This window comes from Amaranthus tricolor, chromosome 13 (assembly GCF_026212465.1).
Source record: "Amaranthus tricolor cultivar Red isolate AtriRed21 chromosome 13, ASM2621246v1, whole genome shotgun sequence".
Classification (NCBI taxonomy): Eukaryota; Viridiplantae; Streptophyta; class Magnoliopsida; order Caryophyllales; family Amaranthaceae; genus Amaranthus; species Amaranthus tricolor.
The window spans coordinates 16679891-16697595 of NC_080059.1; the positions used below are offsets into that span (position 1 = coordinate 16679891).

General features: G+C 29.4%; 1 protein-coding gene and 1 non-coding gene across 2 annotated transcripts; one reads left to right on the plus strand and one right to left on the minus strand.

Moving 5' to 3' along the window:
- Positions 1–10054: 10054 nt before the first annotated feature.
- LOC130799043 (U5 spliceosomal RNA) lies at positions 10055–10173 on the minus strand. The gene has a single exon (XR_009039190.1). It is a non-coding gene; the product is annotated as a U5 spliceosomal RNA (small nuclear RNA).
- Positions 10174–16874: 6701 nt separating this feature from the next.
- LOC130797436 (auxin-binding protein ABP19a-like) lies at positions 16875–17498 on the plus strand. Its single transcript, XM_057660015.1, has one exon. The coding sequence runs from the start codon at positions 16875–16877 to the stop codon at positions 17496–17498; it is 624 nt and encodes a 207-aa protein (XP_057515998.1).
- Positions 17499–17705: the final 207 nt, after the last annotated feature.

Genomic DNA, 17705 nt, shown 5'->3' on the forward strand with positions numbered 1-17705 from the left:
TTGAGAAAAAGTAAGTTGATTATTATGATGTCATTTTGAGTTTTTGATAGTTTTTACTTATTTTCCAATTGATTAATTTGTTTTGTACATATATTGTTGTAGTTATAAGTCTATATTGGATATTGTTGATGAGTGTTGGGCTGATGAATTGCATAGACCACTACATGCTGCTGCTTATTATTTGAATCCACAATATCAATATAGTCCAGCTTTTCAAGTGAGTGTAGATATGAAAATAGGCTTTTACAATTGTCTGCAAAGAATGGTTCCTGATGCTGTAGAGAGGTTGAAATTGACCTTCTAATGGATGCTTTAAAAAGCAAGAGGTCTTTTTGGCTAGTCTACAGCTATCATGACCAGAACAAAAAAGAATCCAGGTACTCTTTATTAAGTTTAAATTTCTCACAATTCCTTAACAAAATTGTTTCACATATCAATTACTTGTTTGTATGATATTTTATTGTTTATAACTGATTGGTGGGATTCATATGGTGATAAATGCTCCGAATTAAGGTTATTTGCTGTAAGAATTTTGAACTTGACTTGTTCTTCTTCTGGTTGTGAACAAAATTAGAGTACATTTGAGATGGTATATATATTATTATCTTTGTTCTTCTTCTGGCTGTGAACGAAATTGAAGTGCATTTTATTTTAACTAGTTAATATTATAATACGTTCATATAAAAAAAATAAATAGATTGCACTAGCAAAACATGAAAAATTTAGTATTCGGTCATGTATAATTTGAAGTTGAAGCGTAGACAAGAGAAACGACAAAGTACATCAAATACACAATCGCCTATCATTCTAGATGATTTATCATCAGATGATGAGTGGATAGGTGAGATTGAAGATTTCGTTCTTCCATCAGATGATCGATGGCTAAATGATCTTGATAGAGATGCACATAGGATTACTAGATCTGCACTACAAATTGGAGTAGGTGAAAACACTGATGGTGATGGAGATTTAGACATTAAAAGTATGTTTTTCTTTACTTCTCTTTTTATTTTTTATTCAATGCTTAATTTTCAAATATAATAATATTTTTTATATAGATGAGCTGCGTGAGAATGTAGATGCACAACCATTAAGTGATGATGATGAAGCTAGAATATTTGGTGGTTCATGCGAAGTTGATGAAGATGATTTGGGTTATGGTGTGATCTATAATTGACTACCACATGAGGAACCACAAGAGGAACCGATGGTTATGATGGAAGCTTTGCATATGATGAGGGATGATGAAACTTTGGATATGCTTAATATGTATTTTGTTTATGTTGAAACTTGTATTTTGACATTGTTTTTTGCTAGTATCTTTGTTCTTTTTGTTGACTATGGTTTATTGTTTTGTCATTTCATAAAGAAAACAGATTCAAAACAACATTTAACAAGTAAGGATATTTCAATATCCTTTATGTGTTTTTAGTGCTTTTTATATGGAAAATGATAAAACAATATACATGGTCATAATACAACTTATTATTTCTGCAAATTTGTAGAATCGACCGATCCTACGATCCGATCCCACCTGATGACTTCAATCTTGTGTAGAATCCCGATCCTGACAACCTTGTTTGAGGTAGAACCTTAACTAATGATTCTCTTTAAAGTATTTAAAAGGTGTGGTATAACTTGATATAAGTTACAAATGGGAGCTTTGATCAAGTTATATCACATTGTTGTGATTTTGATTACAACGTTGGATTAAAGTTGTAAAAGCAAAACTATTTTGATATCAAGTATTTGATTGAGTATAAATATAAGTTTGAGCTTAATTTTAAATTGGAATTATTGTGTTCTTTTTTGAATTTGGACTTAGTGTTGTGTTGGTTTGATTGTGTGTGAATGTTGCTTCGATTTGAAATTTTGATGTTCTTCGAATGTGCCAAAATCGCGCCACGCGATTGGGCAGTTTTCAATTTTTTAGTCGGTTCTTGTTTTTGCCACATCTTCGTTTGAATCAAAATGAGGCATATGATCAATCGTTAGGACCGTGCAAATACCTAAATTAACATTCAAATGGAATTTCTTCAAAATTATTTGTGGAATATTATTTATGCGTCTATAAGTTCTTCAAGGTATAAAATGGTTTTGCTAAAATGGCTTAAACTTATTAATTAAGTTGTTATAGTTGTAAAGGTTATGTAAAACTTAGTATTAAAATGGAATTGACTTATGGACCTATAAATAAATTGTTATCATTTTGTAATTATTGTATAACGTTGCATATACCTGAGATTCGCAACATAATAATAAAAAGGCTTGATAGTAAGGAAATGTCGAACCATGCTTCAAGCATGTTAAAAACGTGAGTTGTGTTTCCCGGCACTTAAAATACGACAAACACAGTAAGGTTATTAACCCTAAACTGTGGCTCGAGCAACATTGTACTGGAGGCATGACGACTCAATTACGTTTGGGGTTTTAGTTTAGCTCGCCCTAACAAGCCCTTACATGTATCAAATAACAATTATATTGGTTGCATTTATTTTATAAGTATCCGGATTCCATGCTCTAACGCTCAAGCAGAAGTGTTAGTAAATCATGCTCTGGTACTCAAGCAAATTGATTAGAAGCTTGATATGTAAATTTATCATAGAAAAATGAATCCCTTATATTACATAAAACACCTTGCATATTATTTATTGTGATGCACTTATTTTGCATATTACTTGTTGAAATTCATATATTTCTATACTCGTATAATTGCTGAGAAGTTTTTATACTCGGCATAATAGCTTACTTGATTCCCATTGGTTGTTCTGACTTATGTGAAGTCCTATATGCTATGTGAAGTCCCTTTTGGGTGCTATAAAGGTTTTATTGTTTAGTGTACTACTCAGTCATGGTTTTTGATAATACACAGTTTGTTTTTTCCATTTTAAATAGTTGTCCCTTGAGGGATCGTATATTTACGAATATTGCTGGTGTTAGTTGGATATCAGAGTAGCACAGTGAAGCATGTTCAAAGCATCTCTCTCAAGATGAATTGCATATTTGATTTCATTGTAAATATTATTTGTTTTTAAGTATTTATTTGTAACTTATATGTTTAAAGAATCTTTATGTAAATCTTTGTAAAGTTATTTATTTTTTGAAGTATATATTTATAAAACTCTGATTGGTTTGTTAGACCTTTGGTCTGAGGTTTAAATAACCCGAGTAATTAGTCAAAAGTCTTCCATTGTGTCAGAAAATGTATTTTTATAAAGGTGATTAAGACTCGGACTGTTACAACAGGTTTATGCATAAACTACAAATACATCATATGACAACAATTATGAAGAGTCTAAGGTATCTAAAGGCATCCTATTCAAGAGAAATGATCACTTAAACCTTCTGGCCTACACGAATTCAGGTTAGGCAGCAGATTAAAATGATAGAAAATCTAGTTCTGAATACTTTACATTGGTTGGAGGAAACATTGTTACATGGAAAAGTAAGAAATAAAAGGTTGTTGCCTTATCAAGAGCAGATGCAAAACTTCGGGGTATCGCTAAAGGGATAAAATAAATCATATTGCTAAAGAAGTTCCTGAGTGAACTACACTTCCCACAAAAGAAGGCATGCAAACTATTTTGTGATAATAAAGCAGCAATTAGTATCTCTGGAATCTCAATTCAACATGATCGCACCAAGCATGCTGAGATTGATAGACACTTCATAAAGGAGAAACTTGAGAGGAAAATTATAAGTCTTCCCTTTGTAACATCAAAAGATCAGAGGCATTCGAGCAAAAATTGTGTAAGTTAGGTGTTAAGTAAGATTTTACAATGTTTATTTATATATTTAATTTATGAGTTAATATCTACACTTATATAATTTTATTAACAATTTGTAGTATTTTTAATTAAAAATAAACTTAGACGATAAGCCAATCAAAAGAAATGTAATTCACGAACTATATTTACATGAATATAGTAATTTGGGCATATCTTACTCATCCGAATTCCAAACGAGACGTTTTTGAGGCTGCGGCCATCTACTCACAAAATTGTAGAACTTTTATGTTCTGTAAAAAAAAAATAAAATAAAATAAAAAAGCTAATATCAGCGTGTATCAATGGCAAAATAGATTTGAAGTCGGTGAAATGCATTTATGTCTACAGGTCGTCAACAGTAGATAATAACATAATTCAAGTAGAAAATATCAATTAAAATTTGCTTGCTGAGATGGTGAAAGCTTACTTAGATATCAAGAAGTTGCGTGATCAATCTTCAACATTTTCTATCAATTTGACAATTTTTCTATCAACATTGGTTGGAGGTTCGATTCCCCATATCTATAGTTTAAATGTATGTTTCTTAATTGCCCACCTCTATAAATTGAGGTTCTACCATCCAAATAAATAGTGTGTAATATACTAAATGTAAGATTAAGTAGAGATAAAAGAGAGATTGAAAAAAAGTTTCAAGCCTCTTATTTTGTATTATAGTTATTTACTTAATAAATTTCTGGCATATTATTTTTATGAGATTTGAAAATGGTCTTTAACTTGTGCAACTTGATTATTAAGTATATATGTAAATTACTTCTTATTTCTAAATTTATATAAGATTAATTTTGTTGGATAGACTTAATTTTTCTTGTATAAGTTAAAATTAAGGCAAAATGTTAAAAAACTACCTAGTATATACCCCATTTTGCAAAAAACTACCTTAAATAAAAAATTTTGCAAAAAACTACCTTATATAATATAATTGTATGCAAAACACTACCTTATAACGGATTGTGGCTTTTGACCTCTATCTTTAACCGTTGACCCGCATGTGAGACGCACGTGATGCATTACTGTATTTAATTTTAATTTTAATTTTTTTTTAATTTTTGTTTTTATTTTTATTTTTATTATTATTATTATTATTTTTTAAATAAAAAAATAATAATAATAAAAATTTAAAATAAAATAAAAATAAAAACAAAAGAAAAAAAATAATAATAATGAAATAAATAAAATAAAAATTTTAAATAAAATTTAAAATAAAATTATTTTTTATATTTTATATTTATTATTATTGTTATTATTATTTATTTATTTTTATTATTGTTATTATTATTATTATTATTATTATTATTATTATTATTATTATTATTATTATTATTATTATTATTATTATTATTATTATTATTATTTTTAAAAATAAAAAATAATAATAATAATAAAAATTTAAAATAAATAAAAATATAAAGAAAAGTAAAAATAAAAAAAATAATAATAAATATAAAAATAAAAAAATTTAAAAAAACTAATTTTTTTATATTTTTTTATTATTATTATAATTTTTTTTTTAATTTTAATTTTATTATTATTATTATTATTATTATTATTATTATTATTATTATTATTATTATTATTATTATTATTATTATTATTTTATTTTTTTAAATTTTAATTATTATTATTTTTTTAAATTTTTGTTTTTATTTTTATTTATTATTATTATTATTATTATTATTATTATTATTATTATTATTATTATTATTATTATTATTATTATTATTATAAATTTTTTTAAAAATAAAAAAAATAATAATAATAAAAATTTTAAATAAAATAAAAATAAAAACAAAAGTAAAAAAAATAAAAATTAATTTTATTTTAAATTTTTTTTAAAATTTTTATGTTATTTATTTTATTATTATTATTATTATTATTATTATTATTATTATTATTATTATTATTATTATTATTATTATTATTATTATCACTATTATTATTATTTTTTTTATTTTTCTTTTATTTTTATTTTTATTTTATTTTAAATTTTTATTATTATTATTATTTTTATTTTTTAAAAAAATTAATAATAATAACTATAATAGTAATAATAATAATAATAATAATAATAATAATAATAATAATAATAATAATAATAATAATAATAATAATTAAATACAGTAATGCATCACGTGCGTCTCACATGCGGGTCAACGGTTAAAGATAGCGGTCAAAGGCCACAATCCGTTATAAGGTAGTGTTTTGCAAACAATTATATTATATAAGGTAGTTTTTTGCAAAAATTTTTATTTAAGGTAGTTTTTTGCAAAATGGGATATATACTAGGTAGTTTTTTAACATTTTGCCTAAAATTAATATGATTTTATTTAGTTAGTTTTAGTAAGAAACGACTAATAACATAATTGCATTTAGTATTATTATTAGAGTTTGCATAATATTAAATTTAATTGAGTTATAGGGTATCTTCTTAATTGTTGGTCAATTCATTAAAATCAGATTAATGAATACTATGGGTTTACGATCTTGGGTACAAATATTAAGCTAATATAAAAGGGTTGACAGGGAATTTACGAGGGTACTATAAGTCCTACAACCACATATTCATATAAAAGTTGTTAGTAAGCAATAATTAAAAATAATCTTGCAAATGTATAAAATACATGTCGCTACTACTTTCTCAAATTGATGTACTATCTTATTTACTTTTTAAATATAATTCTTTTGTATTAAGTTTACTTTACTTGTAAGTTATTTGTAGTGTAATCACAACCCATTTCCCCCCATCTTTTCACTTTTAATTATTTCTAATTAAATAAGTAATTTAGAAGTATCTTTAAAACTAGTAATCACAATCTTTGTGGGATCGACCACTACTTACCACTTATTATATTTAGCAAGTTGTAATAGGAAAAATTAAATTTAAATTTGTGCGCATACGACTACGTCCTACAAACATTTGGTGTTGTTGCCGGGGATGGTGTCAAAATTACTACTGAAGTTACTTCTTAATTTATGTTAATTATTTATTACTAATTTTTTATTTTGCAAGTCAAATTAATTCAAGAAGCATAATGTATAGTTTATGAAACTAAGAGATGGAAAGGTGATTGGCGAAGAATCAAAAGAAGAGGAATTCACATTCTCACTTGACAAATTTTTCAACCTTGCTACATCATCTAGTGAGATTGCTCTTAGTTACTTTAATTCGGCTATGCAATCTTTGAAAGAGCTTGCAGCTCCTACTTTTGATAATGAATCGTTATGTATTGTGTTTCCTGAAATAACTACTCCTTTTAAATTACATTCGAGATTTATTTAACCATTACTTGTATTTCGTGGTTTACCCGGTGAAGATCCTCATCGTCACTTAAAAGAATTTCATGTTGTTTATATAGTACAATGAAACTTTAAATATAGAAGAGGATATAATTAAATTACGAGTTTTTCCATTTAGTTTACAAGATTCTGCTAGGGATTGATTGTATTATTTATCAACTGGACCTATCAATACTTGGACTGACATATAATCATTATTCTTAGAAAAATAATTTTCCGCTTCTAGAGTTTCTTCTATAAGAAAAGAAATTTGTAAATTCGTCAATTTTCTGGTGAAACTTTATATGAATATTGGGAACATTTTAAAAGATTATGTGCTAGTTGTCCTAATCATCAAATTTCTGAAGAACTCTTAATTCAATTTTTTTGAGAAGGACTTTTTTCTAATGAACGCGCTATGATATAGCTGCCGCTAGTGGTAGTGCTGTAGTGGATAAAACTCCCTAAGAAGCAAGAAATTTAATAGCTAATATGGCCGATAATACTCAATCATTTTTCACAAGATAAGAAAAAGTTAAAAAAAAGTTGATATGTGTAATTCCAGTTCAATTGAGCAACAATTATCTACATTAACAAGCATAATTGACAAACTTGTTCAAAATAATATAAATGCTCAAGTAAAATCATGTAGTATCTATTTAAATAATGGGCATGTGACTGATGCATGTCTAACATTAAAAAGAAGATGAGCATGTTAACGCTGTAGGTGGATTTCCATGACAACTACAAAGAAAATGCAATCCATATCCTAAAATGCAACCCATATCCAAACACATATAATAAAGGATGGAAAGACCATCCTAACTTTAGATGGGGGAACCAAAGTGTCAAAACGTTTAGTCAAAACGACCCTCTAGTTGGTCGAGCTTATACACCGCAACAACCTACACAAAATCAATCTCAAGGCATGACGACTCCAGAAGATATGTTTGCTTCTAGTTCCTTAGATTCTCAAAAAGAGACTAAGCCTAGTATACAAAATTTAGAAAATCAAGTAGGACAATTAGCTAAGGATATAAATAATTTACAAGTACAAATTAGTAATAAGTTTCCATACCAACTACTAAATCCTAGAGAAAATATCAGTGCTATAACTTTAAGAAGTGGGAAGGAACTTTTTGATACTGCTAAAAAGTCCCCAAATACAATAACCTACACAAAATCAATCTCAAGGTATGAACCTGGAAGATATGGTAAAATCTCTTGCTTCTAATTTTTTAGATTTTCAAAAGAGACTAAATCTAGTATACAAAATTTAGCGCAATAAGCAAAGGATATAAATAATTTACAAGTACGAATTAGTAATAAGTTACCCTACCACTAAATCTGAAAGAAAATGTCAGTGCTACAACTTTAAGAAGTGGGAAGGAACTTTCTGATATTGCTAAAAAGTCCCCAGATTTTGAAAAGGAATTAGTAGTTGATCAAAGTATAAAGGATGAAAAATTGATTTGGATACAATTAAAGATGATGAAAATAGTAAAAATGAATTGGATGATAATTTTTAAAGAGATTAGATGATAAAAATAGTCACCAATTTATAATCAATGAAAGAATTAAAAATTTATCTAAGTCTTCCATTGATGCCATTCAAATTAGATCCTTTTTTCGTGAAAGTTTAAGAAAAGTTGATAAAAGGGTGAAACTAGATAAAGAGTTATTGGATATTTTTTGTAAAGTAGAGATTAATCTTCCTTTATTAGTTGCAATTAAGTTAGTACCTCAATATGTTGAATTTTTAATAGACTTATGCGCTAATAAGAGGAAATTAAAAGGTAATTAAAGAATTATATGTAGTGAAAATGTTGTTGTTATTCAAAGAAAATTTCCATCAAAACAGAAAGACCCTGGATTTTTGCAATTCCATGTACTATAGGGAAGTCAATGATTGTTAAGTGCATGTTAGATTTAGGATTGTCAATTAATGTCATGCCTAACTCTATATACACCTCTTTAGATCTAGGACCTTTAGAACCTATTGATAAGTCAAAATTAATGCCAGTTTTGTTTGAAAAGGAAATTGAAAAATAGATATATTTAAATAAATCTTGAATTGGTCTTCAATTTATTGTTTTTATTTTATCTTTTGTGTCAATGATGGCGTATTTTTCAGACTTCGGGCCTAAATATTGAAACTTGAATAACATGCAAACGTAATACTTAATTTAAAACTTGAATAACATGCAAACGTAATACTTATTTAAAAACTTGAATAACATGCAAACGTATTACTTATTTTATTGAAGAATTTTATACGTGTAGGTATAGGTACGTATACAGCTGGTCCCATCTAGAAAATGTAGTCGTAGCTGTCCATTTCTGAAAATATAAAATACTCATCTAGAGGTGTTCATTCGGTTGATCGGATCGGTTTCCGACGGGTGTTATTCGGTTCGGTTGCATTTCAGATCGGTTATTTTTCGGCTGTGTTTTACAACGAGTCACACTCGGGTCGAGTCGGTTAGTCACGGTTCGGTTAGAGATCGGTTATTCAAGCTATCGGGTTAGCATCAGTTCGGTGTCGGTTGAAGTTCGTGTCGAGTGTCAATCGGTCTCGGGTTGTCATCGATTACTAATTGGTTCGGTTTTTTCGGGTACAGATCGGGTTCGAGCTTTATTTTTCGAGTAGTTATCGATTACGAATAACTATTGATCGGGTCAATATCGAAATAAGTTATTAGTCAGGTTTTTAATTGTTGTATGCTCATTTACTTACAAAAAATAATTAACGATTGTTTTATCAGATATAGCAGATAGGGGTGTCAAACAGGTCGGGTTGGGTCATTTTCAGGTTCGGATCATATATAAATGGGTCAATAAACCCTTAACCTGAACATGACCCATTTCATTAATGGGTCAAAAATTGAAACCTCGACCTGATCTGTAACAGATCGGATCAACCTGCTAATGACCCATTTAACCTACTTTTTTTTTTAGGTCATTAAATTCATATATTTCAGGTCATTTGACACATTTAATCTTAATTAAAGGCTTCCTCTAAAAATAAACGTATGCCACTTAATGCAACGAGCACACGGTATTCTTTAGTAAAAGGCGAAGGAATAGTTCGCTTTGTGCTCACGGCGTGGCTGCGTAAGTTGGTATGATATCTGTGGAAGTGATTTAAAGGATTTTTCTTTTATTAGTATCTTTCATAGCCGATGTGGGACAATTTCCTTTGTTATTGAAAGTCATCTTCAGCTGACAAATCCCTTAGCCGATCTGGGACAATTTCCTTTCTTATTGAAAGTCATCTTCAGCTGACAAATCCCTCAATACATGGTAATTAGTATTATCTTAGTTTTACGAAGTATTTGGCAAATGTTGATCCGTCTTAAATTTAATAAATGGGTTCAACAAGTTTTTTTTCGGGTTTAAATATTCAACCTGAACCTAACCCATTTAATAAACAGATCAGGTCCGGTTGACCCATTTAATTAATTAAGTCAAAAATCTAAACCCAAACCCGCTAATATCGACTCGGTTTCAGATCAGGTTAGCAGGTCGGGTCAGCTTTTGCCAGTCCTAATAGGCAGATCAATTTATTTCAATTTGTTTATATATATATATATATATATATATATATATATATATATATATATATATATATATATATATATATATATATATATATATATATATATATATATATATATATATATATATATATATATATATATATATATATATATAGATATATATATATATATATATAGATATATATATATATATATATATATATATATATATATATATATATATATATATATATATATATATATATATATATATATATATATATATATATATTTTGTATGCGATCTCTTCTGTATAGATTTTGTGTTCTTCCTTTTTCCGTATTATTAGAAAACTGAAATTGGACTTAATTTGCTAAAATTAGGTGAAAATTTGATTCGGACGATTTATAACAGTTCGATTTACAATCGGTTCGTGTTTGTATCAGTTCGGGTAAAAAACAGTTCGATTAATAATCGATCGGGTTTGTATCAGTTCGGGTTAAAAACAGTTCGATCTTAATTGGTTTTAGTCAAGTTACATTCGGTTACGTGCATAATTCGGGTCGGATTTGACTCGGGTCGATCACTGTTCAGTTCGGGTAACATCGATTAAGGTTTATATGTCGGTTATAAAATTCGGTTGCAGTTCGAGTTCGATTTTGCCCTTTTCGGTTATCAAACGGTTCGAGTGAAGTATCGGTTCGGGTAATTGCGGTTCGGTAAACCTAAAAAACTTACATTTTTTCGGGTCGAATATTTTTCGATTCCGGGTCGGATTTTCGGGTCGGGTTGGTTTTGAACAGCTCTATACTCATCCACTCCTTTTGCATTGTGTTTTAGTTTATTTTATTTATTTTGTATTATTTTTATTTTTAAATAAGAGTCTATTTTTTATCTCCACTACAAAAACTTATTGAATTAGCGAGGGGAAGTGTTGGTCGCCCCTGGCAACGACAAGGCGAGAGAATGTTTGGTCGCCAACTGAGAAAGTACATTGGCGACGGAAAACGTGGTCGCCAACAAGACGCCCATAGCCATTTTTCTTTTTTTAATTTTTATTTTATACATGGCGACGGGGTGTCTCGTCGGCATTTCGTCGCCAAGAAAGATAGTTTTCTTTTATTTTTATTTTGATGCATGGCGACGAGTGCTGTTTGTCGCCACTTTGTCGCCAGAAAAACCGTGAATTTGGTTTTATTTTTTTTAAATGAAGGCGACAATTCTGTTGGTAGCCCTTTGGTCGCCATGTTTTTGAATTTGAATTCTAAAGTGGCAATGGGTTTGTAATCGCCGTGTTGTCGCCATGTTTTCTTTAAATAAGCTGCAGAATTGTTGTGCATCGTATATTTCGGAAACTAAAGAATTAGAAGAGGTTAGTGATTTTCTTATTCTATTATGTAGCTTGTTTTTTATCTTTATATGAGTTGTTTTTATTTATTTTTATTATTTATATTTAATTTTTATTTTCATTAATTTGATTTAATTTTATTATTTAATTAGTACATATTTTATTTCCTTTGTTATTTACTTGAGTTTTTTATATTTTTTATTATTTTATATTTTATTTTTATTGACGTTAGTATGCTTTAATAATTTTTATTAGAATAATTATATTATTATCATATATTGTTATTTTCATTAACTTACTTTACTAATCAGTTGAATAATTATGTTATTATATTATATATAGGTGTTAAAAATGAATTTTAGGCAAGAAAGAAGTTGGATGTACAACCGACGAAAAAAATGGAAAGTTTAGTTTAAGATTTATGAGAGGGTTGGAAGAGTTTTTAGATTTTGCTCGTACAAAAAGCATGAGTTCTGAGATTAGATGTCCTTGTAAAAAGTGTAAAAATTATTGTTATAAGGAAGCAAATGAAATAAGAGAACATCTAATGAGAAAGGGGTTTATTGAAAATTACTATGAGTGGGAATATCATCAAAATACAGAGATAGGAACAACATCTGATGTTGTAGCGGTAGTGGGAGAGCAATCGTCAAAGAATCCAAATCCATACTCACAGATGGTGCATGATGCAGTAGCCAGTGTATTTCCAGACACTTACCATCAGTTTCTTCCCTCCGAGTATGATGTAGTGTCAGTAGATAATGAACCACCGGTACACGTTGACGAATATCCAAACCCTCAGTGCCGATAGTTCTTTGAAATGTTAAATTCTGTAAAAATTGTCCTTTATTTGAAGGTTGTAAAAATCACACCAAGATGTCTATTATTGGTCGACTTACAAACCTGAAGACAGATCATCGTCTCACTGAGAGGTGTTATGACGATATTTGTGCTATTGTGAACGAAGTGTTACCAGAACATAATACGAAAGTAAACAACTTCTATGAAATGAAAAAACAAATAGCTGCCCTTGGATTACCCGTTGAGAAGATAGATTGTTGTCCTAACGGATGTATGATATATTGGGGGAATAATGCAAATGCAACTTGCTTTTATATTTGTGAAACTTCTAGATGGAGAAGAAACAGTAAAGGCGATAAGGTTTCGCGGAAGCAATTTCATTATTTCCCCTTGGGCCCCAGATTACAAAGATTGTATGCTTCAGAGGCAACAGCTAGGCATATGAGGTGGCATGCAGAGCACCGCACTAAAGATGGAGAGATGATACATCCGTCTAATGCTGAAGCGTGGTTGACATTTAACGAAATGCATCCAGAGTTTGCAATGGAGACTCGAAACGTGCGGCTTAGTCTGTGTACAAATGGTTTTAACCCCTTTGGAAGTTCCGGTCAATAGTATTCATCATGGCCTCTCATTTTAACACCATACAATCTTCCGCTATGGATGTGCATGAAGAAGCCGTATATGTTCTTGACCGTGATTGTCTCTGGGCCGAGTAATCCAAAGCACAACATTGACTTATATCTTCACCCACTAGATACGTGCTAATGAACTGTCCAGAGGTGGATGTATTTGTTTCTGAGTTTAAAAGTTGGATTCAAAGACATCAACCGAATTGGTCAAGTCAGAGGATTGAAGCGTTTGTGCAAGAGAATTTTACAAATGCGTTCAAAACCGCAGTATGTTGCTCATCTATTACGTTAATTATTATGTATGTATGTCAGTATTAAGTTAATTAAATTCATAACGTTATTTCCATTTATTTCTTGTTATTTCATGATGTTTATGTTGAATTATGTATGTTTTTTTTTAAAATTTCAAATTATGGTATATTTTGAGCATGTCTAATATTATTATTTTGTTTCGTCTTTTTTTGTATGTTTTTAACATTTTCAAATTATGGTATAGCTTGAGCATATTTAGTGTTATTTTTATGCATTTTTCGAATTTCGAAGTAATTTATATTTTCGAATTATGAATTATGGTATACTTTGAGCATGTTTTATGTTATATTTTTCTAGATTTCTTTTATTTAAAATGTAACTTTGGAATTATAGAGTAATTTATTTTTAATATGATGTTATTATCTAGTTTCGAAATTTTTTTATTTTTTTTTATATTTTCGAATTATTGTATAACTTGAGCATGTCTAATGTTAATAAAAACAGTTTTTTTTTAATTTTTAAATGTAATTTTCGAATTACTTTAATAGTATACGTAGTAATGTTTTGTTTGGGATGAAAAAATTCATTACATAGATAAAATTGGGACATTTTATGGTATAGATAAGATTGATTTTAGTTGAAAATAATATTAGGGTTTGAAATAAATATTATAGGCAAAATAAGCAGCGACCCTAGTGATTGGGCTAGCAACATTTTCTTGAATAATTTGTCGACTAGCAACGACAACAATAGCGACGAAGACAACAGTAACCGAGTTCATGGGAGTAGTGAAAATACTCAAAGTGATTCCATACATAATATGGAAGAGGACACTGGAGAGGATCCTCGTCCGAATCTTCCATGGCTACCAACCATAAACAAGTAAATATTTTTATCATCTTATTATCATTAATATTTTTTCAATATTAAAATTTTATTGTAAACTAATTTTGTTAATTATTGTAAGATTTAATCCGATATCAGGAAACACCATTGCATCCAAAATAAGGGCTACCTTTAATTATAGGCAAGATGTCGAAAGTAATAGTTGGAAGGGTGTGACCAAACCCACCAAATATTTTTATTTTAATGAATTTAAGAAAAAATTATTATTTAGTTGTTTATTTTTAGACTTTTTATATATAAATTATTTTAAGTATTTTATTTGATGAAACATTTATGTATTTAGAAACAGTACAAATGGAACCCTCGCCTCGAACATTTCGTTCGAAGGTCATTGGAAGAAAAATCCACAAAGCGCTATGCGGATATGCTTTTCAAATGGCGCAGGACGTTGAAAAGCAAGCCTGAATTTAAACCTCCTTCCATCGATAATGAGACCTGGGCGCGATGGAAGGCTGATTGGGAACGCCCAGATAATAAAGTCGTTTCGGCTAGGAATTCCTACAATAGACGTGGAGGAAGAGACAAAGCTGAAGCCACCCATATAGGTGGCTCAATCCCGCACGCCAGAACAATGCGGGATTTGGTGAGTATTTAGTTAATTAAGTAGTATTATATTGAATTTTTTTATTATCTTTTGTTTAATTTTAAGTCGTTTTTTTAAATATTTCAGGAACAATCACAAGGTCAAAGACCCACAGCCTATGAAATATTTTCACGAACACATGGGGTCTTTGACAATGAAACAGGGGATTGTTTCCAATGGACGAATAGCAAGTAACAAAAAGTTAACTTAATAATCTATTAAACTTGTTTATTTATTTATATTTTTTAAGTATCAATTAATACTTTGTTTATTGGTAATTAATTTCTTTGTTTTATTGAAGGATGAATATCGTTCTTTGATGGAGGAGCATCCAACTCGCGACCCAAGTCAAATTTGGTTGGATGCTATAAAAATATAGAAAGCGGTTCAAACAAAAAAAACAAAAAAGGCAAAGAGGTATTTGGGGTTGGGTCCGCCTCTCAAATTATTTATCCTCCTAAGCCAATGGATATTTCGTCTTCTCAGCCTGCACAACCTGATTATGATGCCATTATACAACAAAGGTTTGCGGATTTAGAAGCCCGGCAAATGGAGTTCAATAATCAATTATGGAAAGCGATACGAAGAGGAAATGCTCAGACTGCCTATGAGACTCATCAAAGGCTGACTGAACAAATAACAAGAGAACGAGAACTCTTTTTGAAATTCATTGAATCGCATTTCAATTTGTATCGACCCCCCCTCCACCTCTTCCAAGTGAATGATTAAATATATGTATTTTTTGTGACTTTGTAAATAAACTTTAGTTTTATATATAATATTTTCAGCTCTTTTATTTTTTATTTATTTGTTTTATGTGTATATATTTTTATCTTAATATTATAACTAATACAAAATATATATAAATATTATATATATATATATATATATATATATATATATATATATATATATATATATATATATATAACATATATATATATATATATATATATAACATATATATATATATATATATATATATATATATATATATATATATATATATATATATATATATACACGACGACCAAAAAGCGTGAACATGTGGTCGCCAACTTGGCGACGGGGAGGTGATCGCCAATTGGTCACTGAGACTGGCGAGAGAGTTGGCGAGGAGAATCTTTGTCGCCATGTAAGACAGGTCCTTGGCGATGGGCATCTCGCTGCCCGATAGTCGTCAACTTTTCCTGAAAATATGGCGAGGAAATGGCGTCCATTTTGGTGTTAGCGACGAACGAAAAGGCGACCACCTCGAAGCCCGTCGCCTGCCCGTCGCCAAGCCCACTTTTTGACCATTTAGCTATCAAATGGCGACGAAATGTGGTGTCGCCAATTCAATAATTTTTTGTAGTGCTCATTTATATATTTTAAGTCTTTTTTAATTTCATTCACATAATTTAGTTTTCTATTTATTAATTTTTAATATTTATATTAACATATAATAATACTTTATTTCGCACAAATTCAAAATAACAAATACGTTCTTTAAAGTTCAAATATGCAAAAACTAGTCTAACATGCTAGAATCAAGATAGCATATAGCTAGTCTAAGAGTCTAACTATCTAGAAAATGTACACATGTAGTCTTCCATTTTTGAAAAGATTCAGTGTCTGAAGCAAGCTCCTATATAAAGGGTGCATTCTTGAAGAGACTTAAATATTCAAATACTAAATCCTTAAAGCATAATAGATCTTCATACTAACTTTCCCTATACAACAAATATCCTAAAATCACTTGAAGTTCATAAAATGTATACTCTTGTATTTTTCATTTTATCTCTTTTAGCCTCTTTTAATCATGCCATTGAATTAGATTATTGTGTAGGAGACCTTAGTCTTCCTAGAGGGCCGCAAGGATATGCTTGTAGAGATCCTGCTACACTAACTGCAGATGATTTTATTTTCACCGGATTTCGTGGTGAAAAAAGCATTACAGATGTCTTCGGCTACGAGATCACTTTAGGAATGTCATTTGCATTTCCAGCCCTTAATGGATTAGGCATCTCTATGGCAAGGCTAGACATTGCCGTGGATGGAGCTGTTCCAGTACATTCTCACAGAACATCTGAAGTTATTATTGTAATAAAAGGGTCAATTATTGCAGGATTTATCGACACCAATAATACAGCATATTATAAAAGGTTAGAAGTTGGTGACGTGATGATCTTTCCACAGACCATGCTTCACTTTCAGGTTAATGTGGGTAATACTCCAGCTCTTGCATATGTTAGCTTACATAGTGCAATTCCGGGTTTTCAACTCACGACACCTGCCTTATTCAGTGGCAATTTGCCTCCTCAAATTGCTCAAAAAATTACTCTTATGAATCCTCTTGAAATTAAACGGATGAGAAACATACTTAACAAAAATTAATTGTTCCTTTGATTTACTCTGTTTCATTAGTACGGGTTATATAATACATTAACAATAAATTTAAATATTTTACTAGTTTTAGTTTGTTAAAGAATAATGTTCTTGTAATAAATGACTATTAAGTTCCTGTGGACTTGGTCATTCTTAGTGTGACTATGGAACAATACATGTGTTTTATTTTGAAATATATACTTACGCGATTAATCA

Bases quoted from the DNA above. Each gene is read 5' to 3' on its own strand.
- LOC130797436 (XM_057660015.1), top strand. From the start codon at position 16,875: ATGTATACTCTTGTATTTTTCATTTTATCTCTTTTAGCCTCTTTTAAT.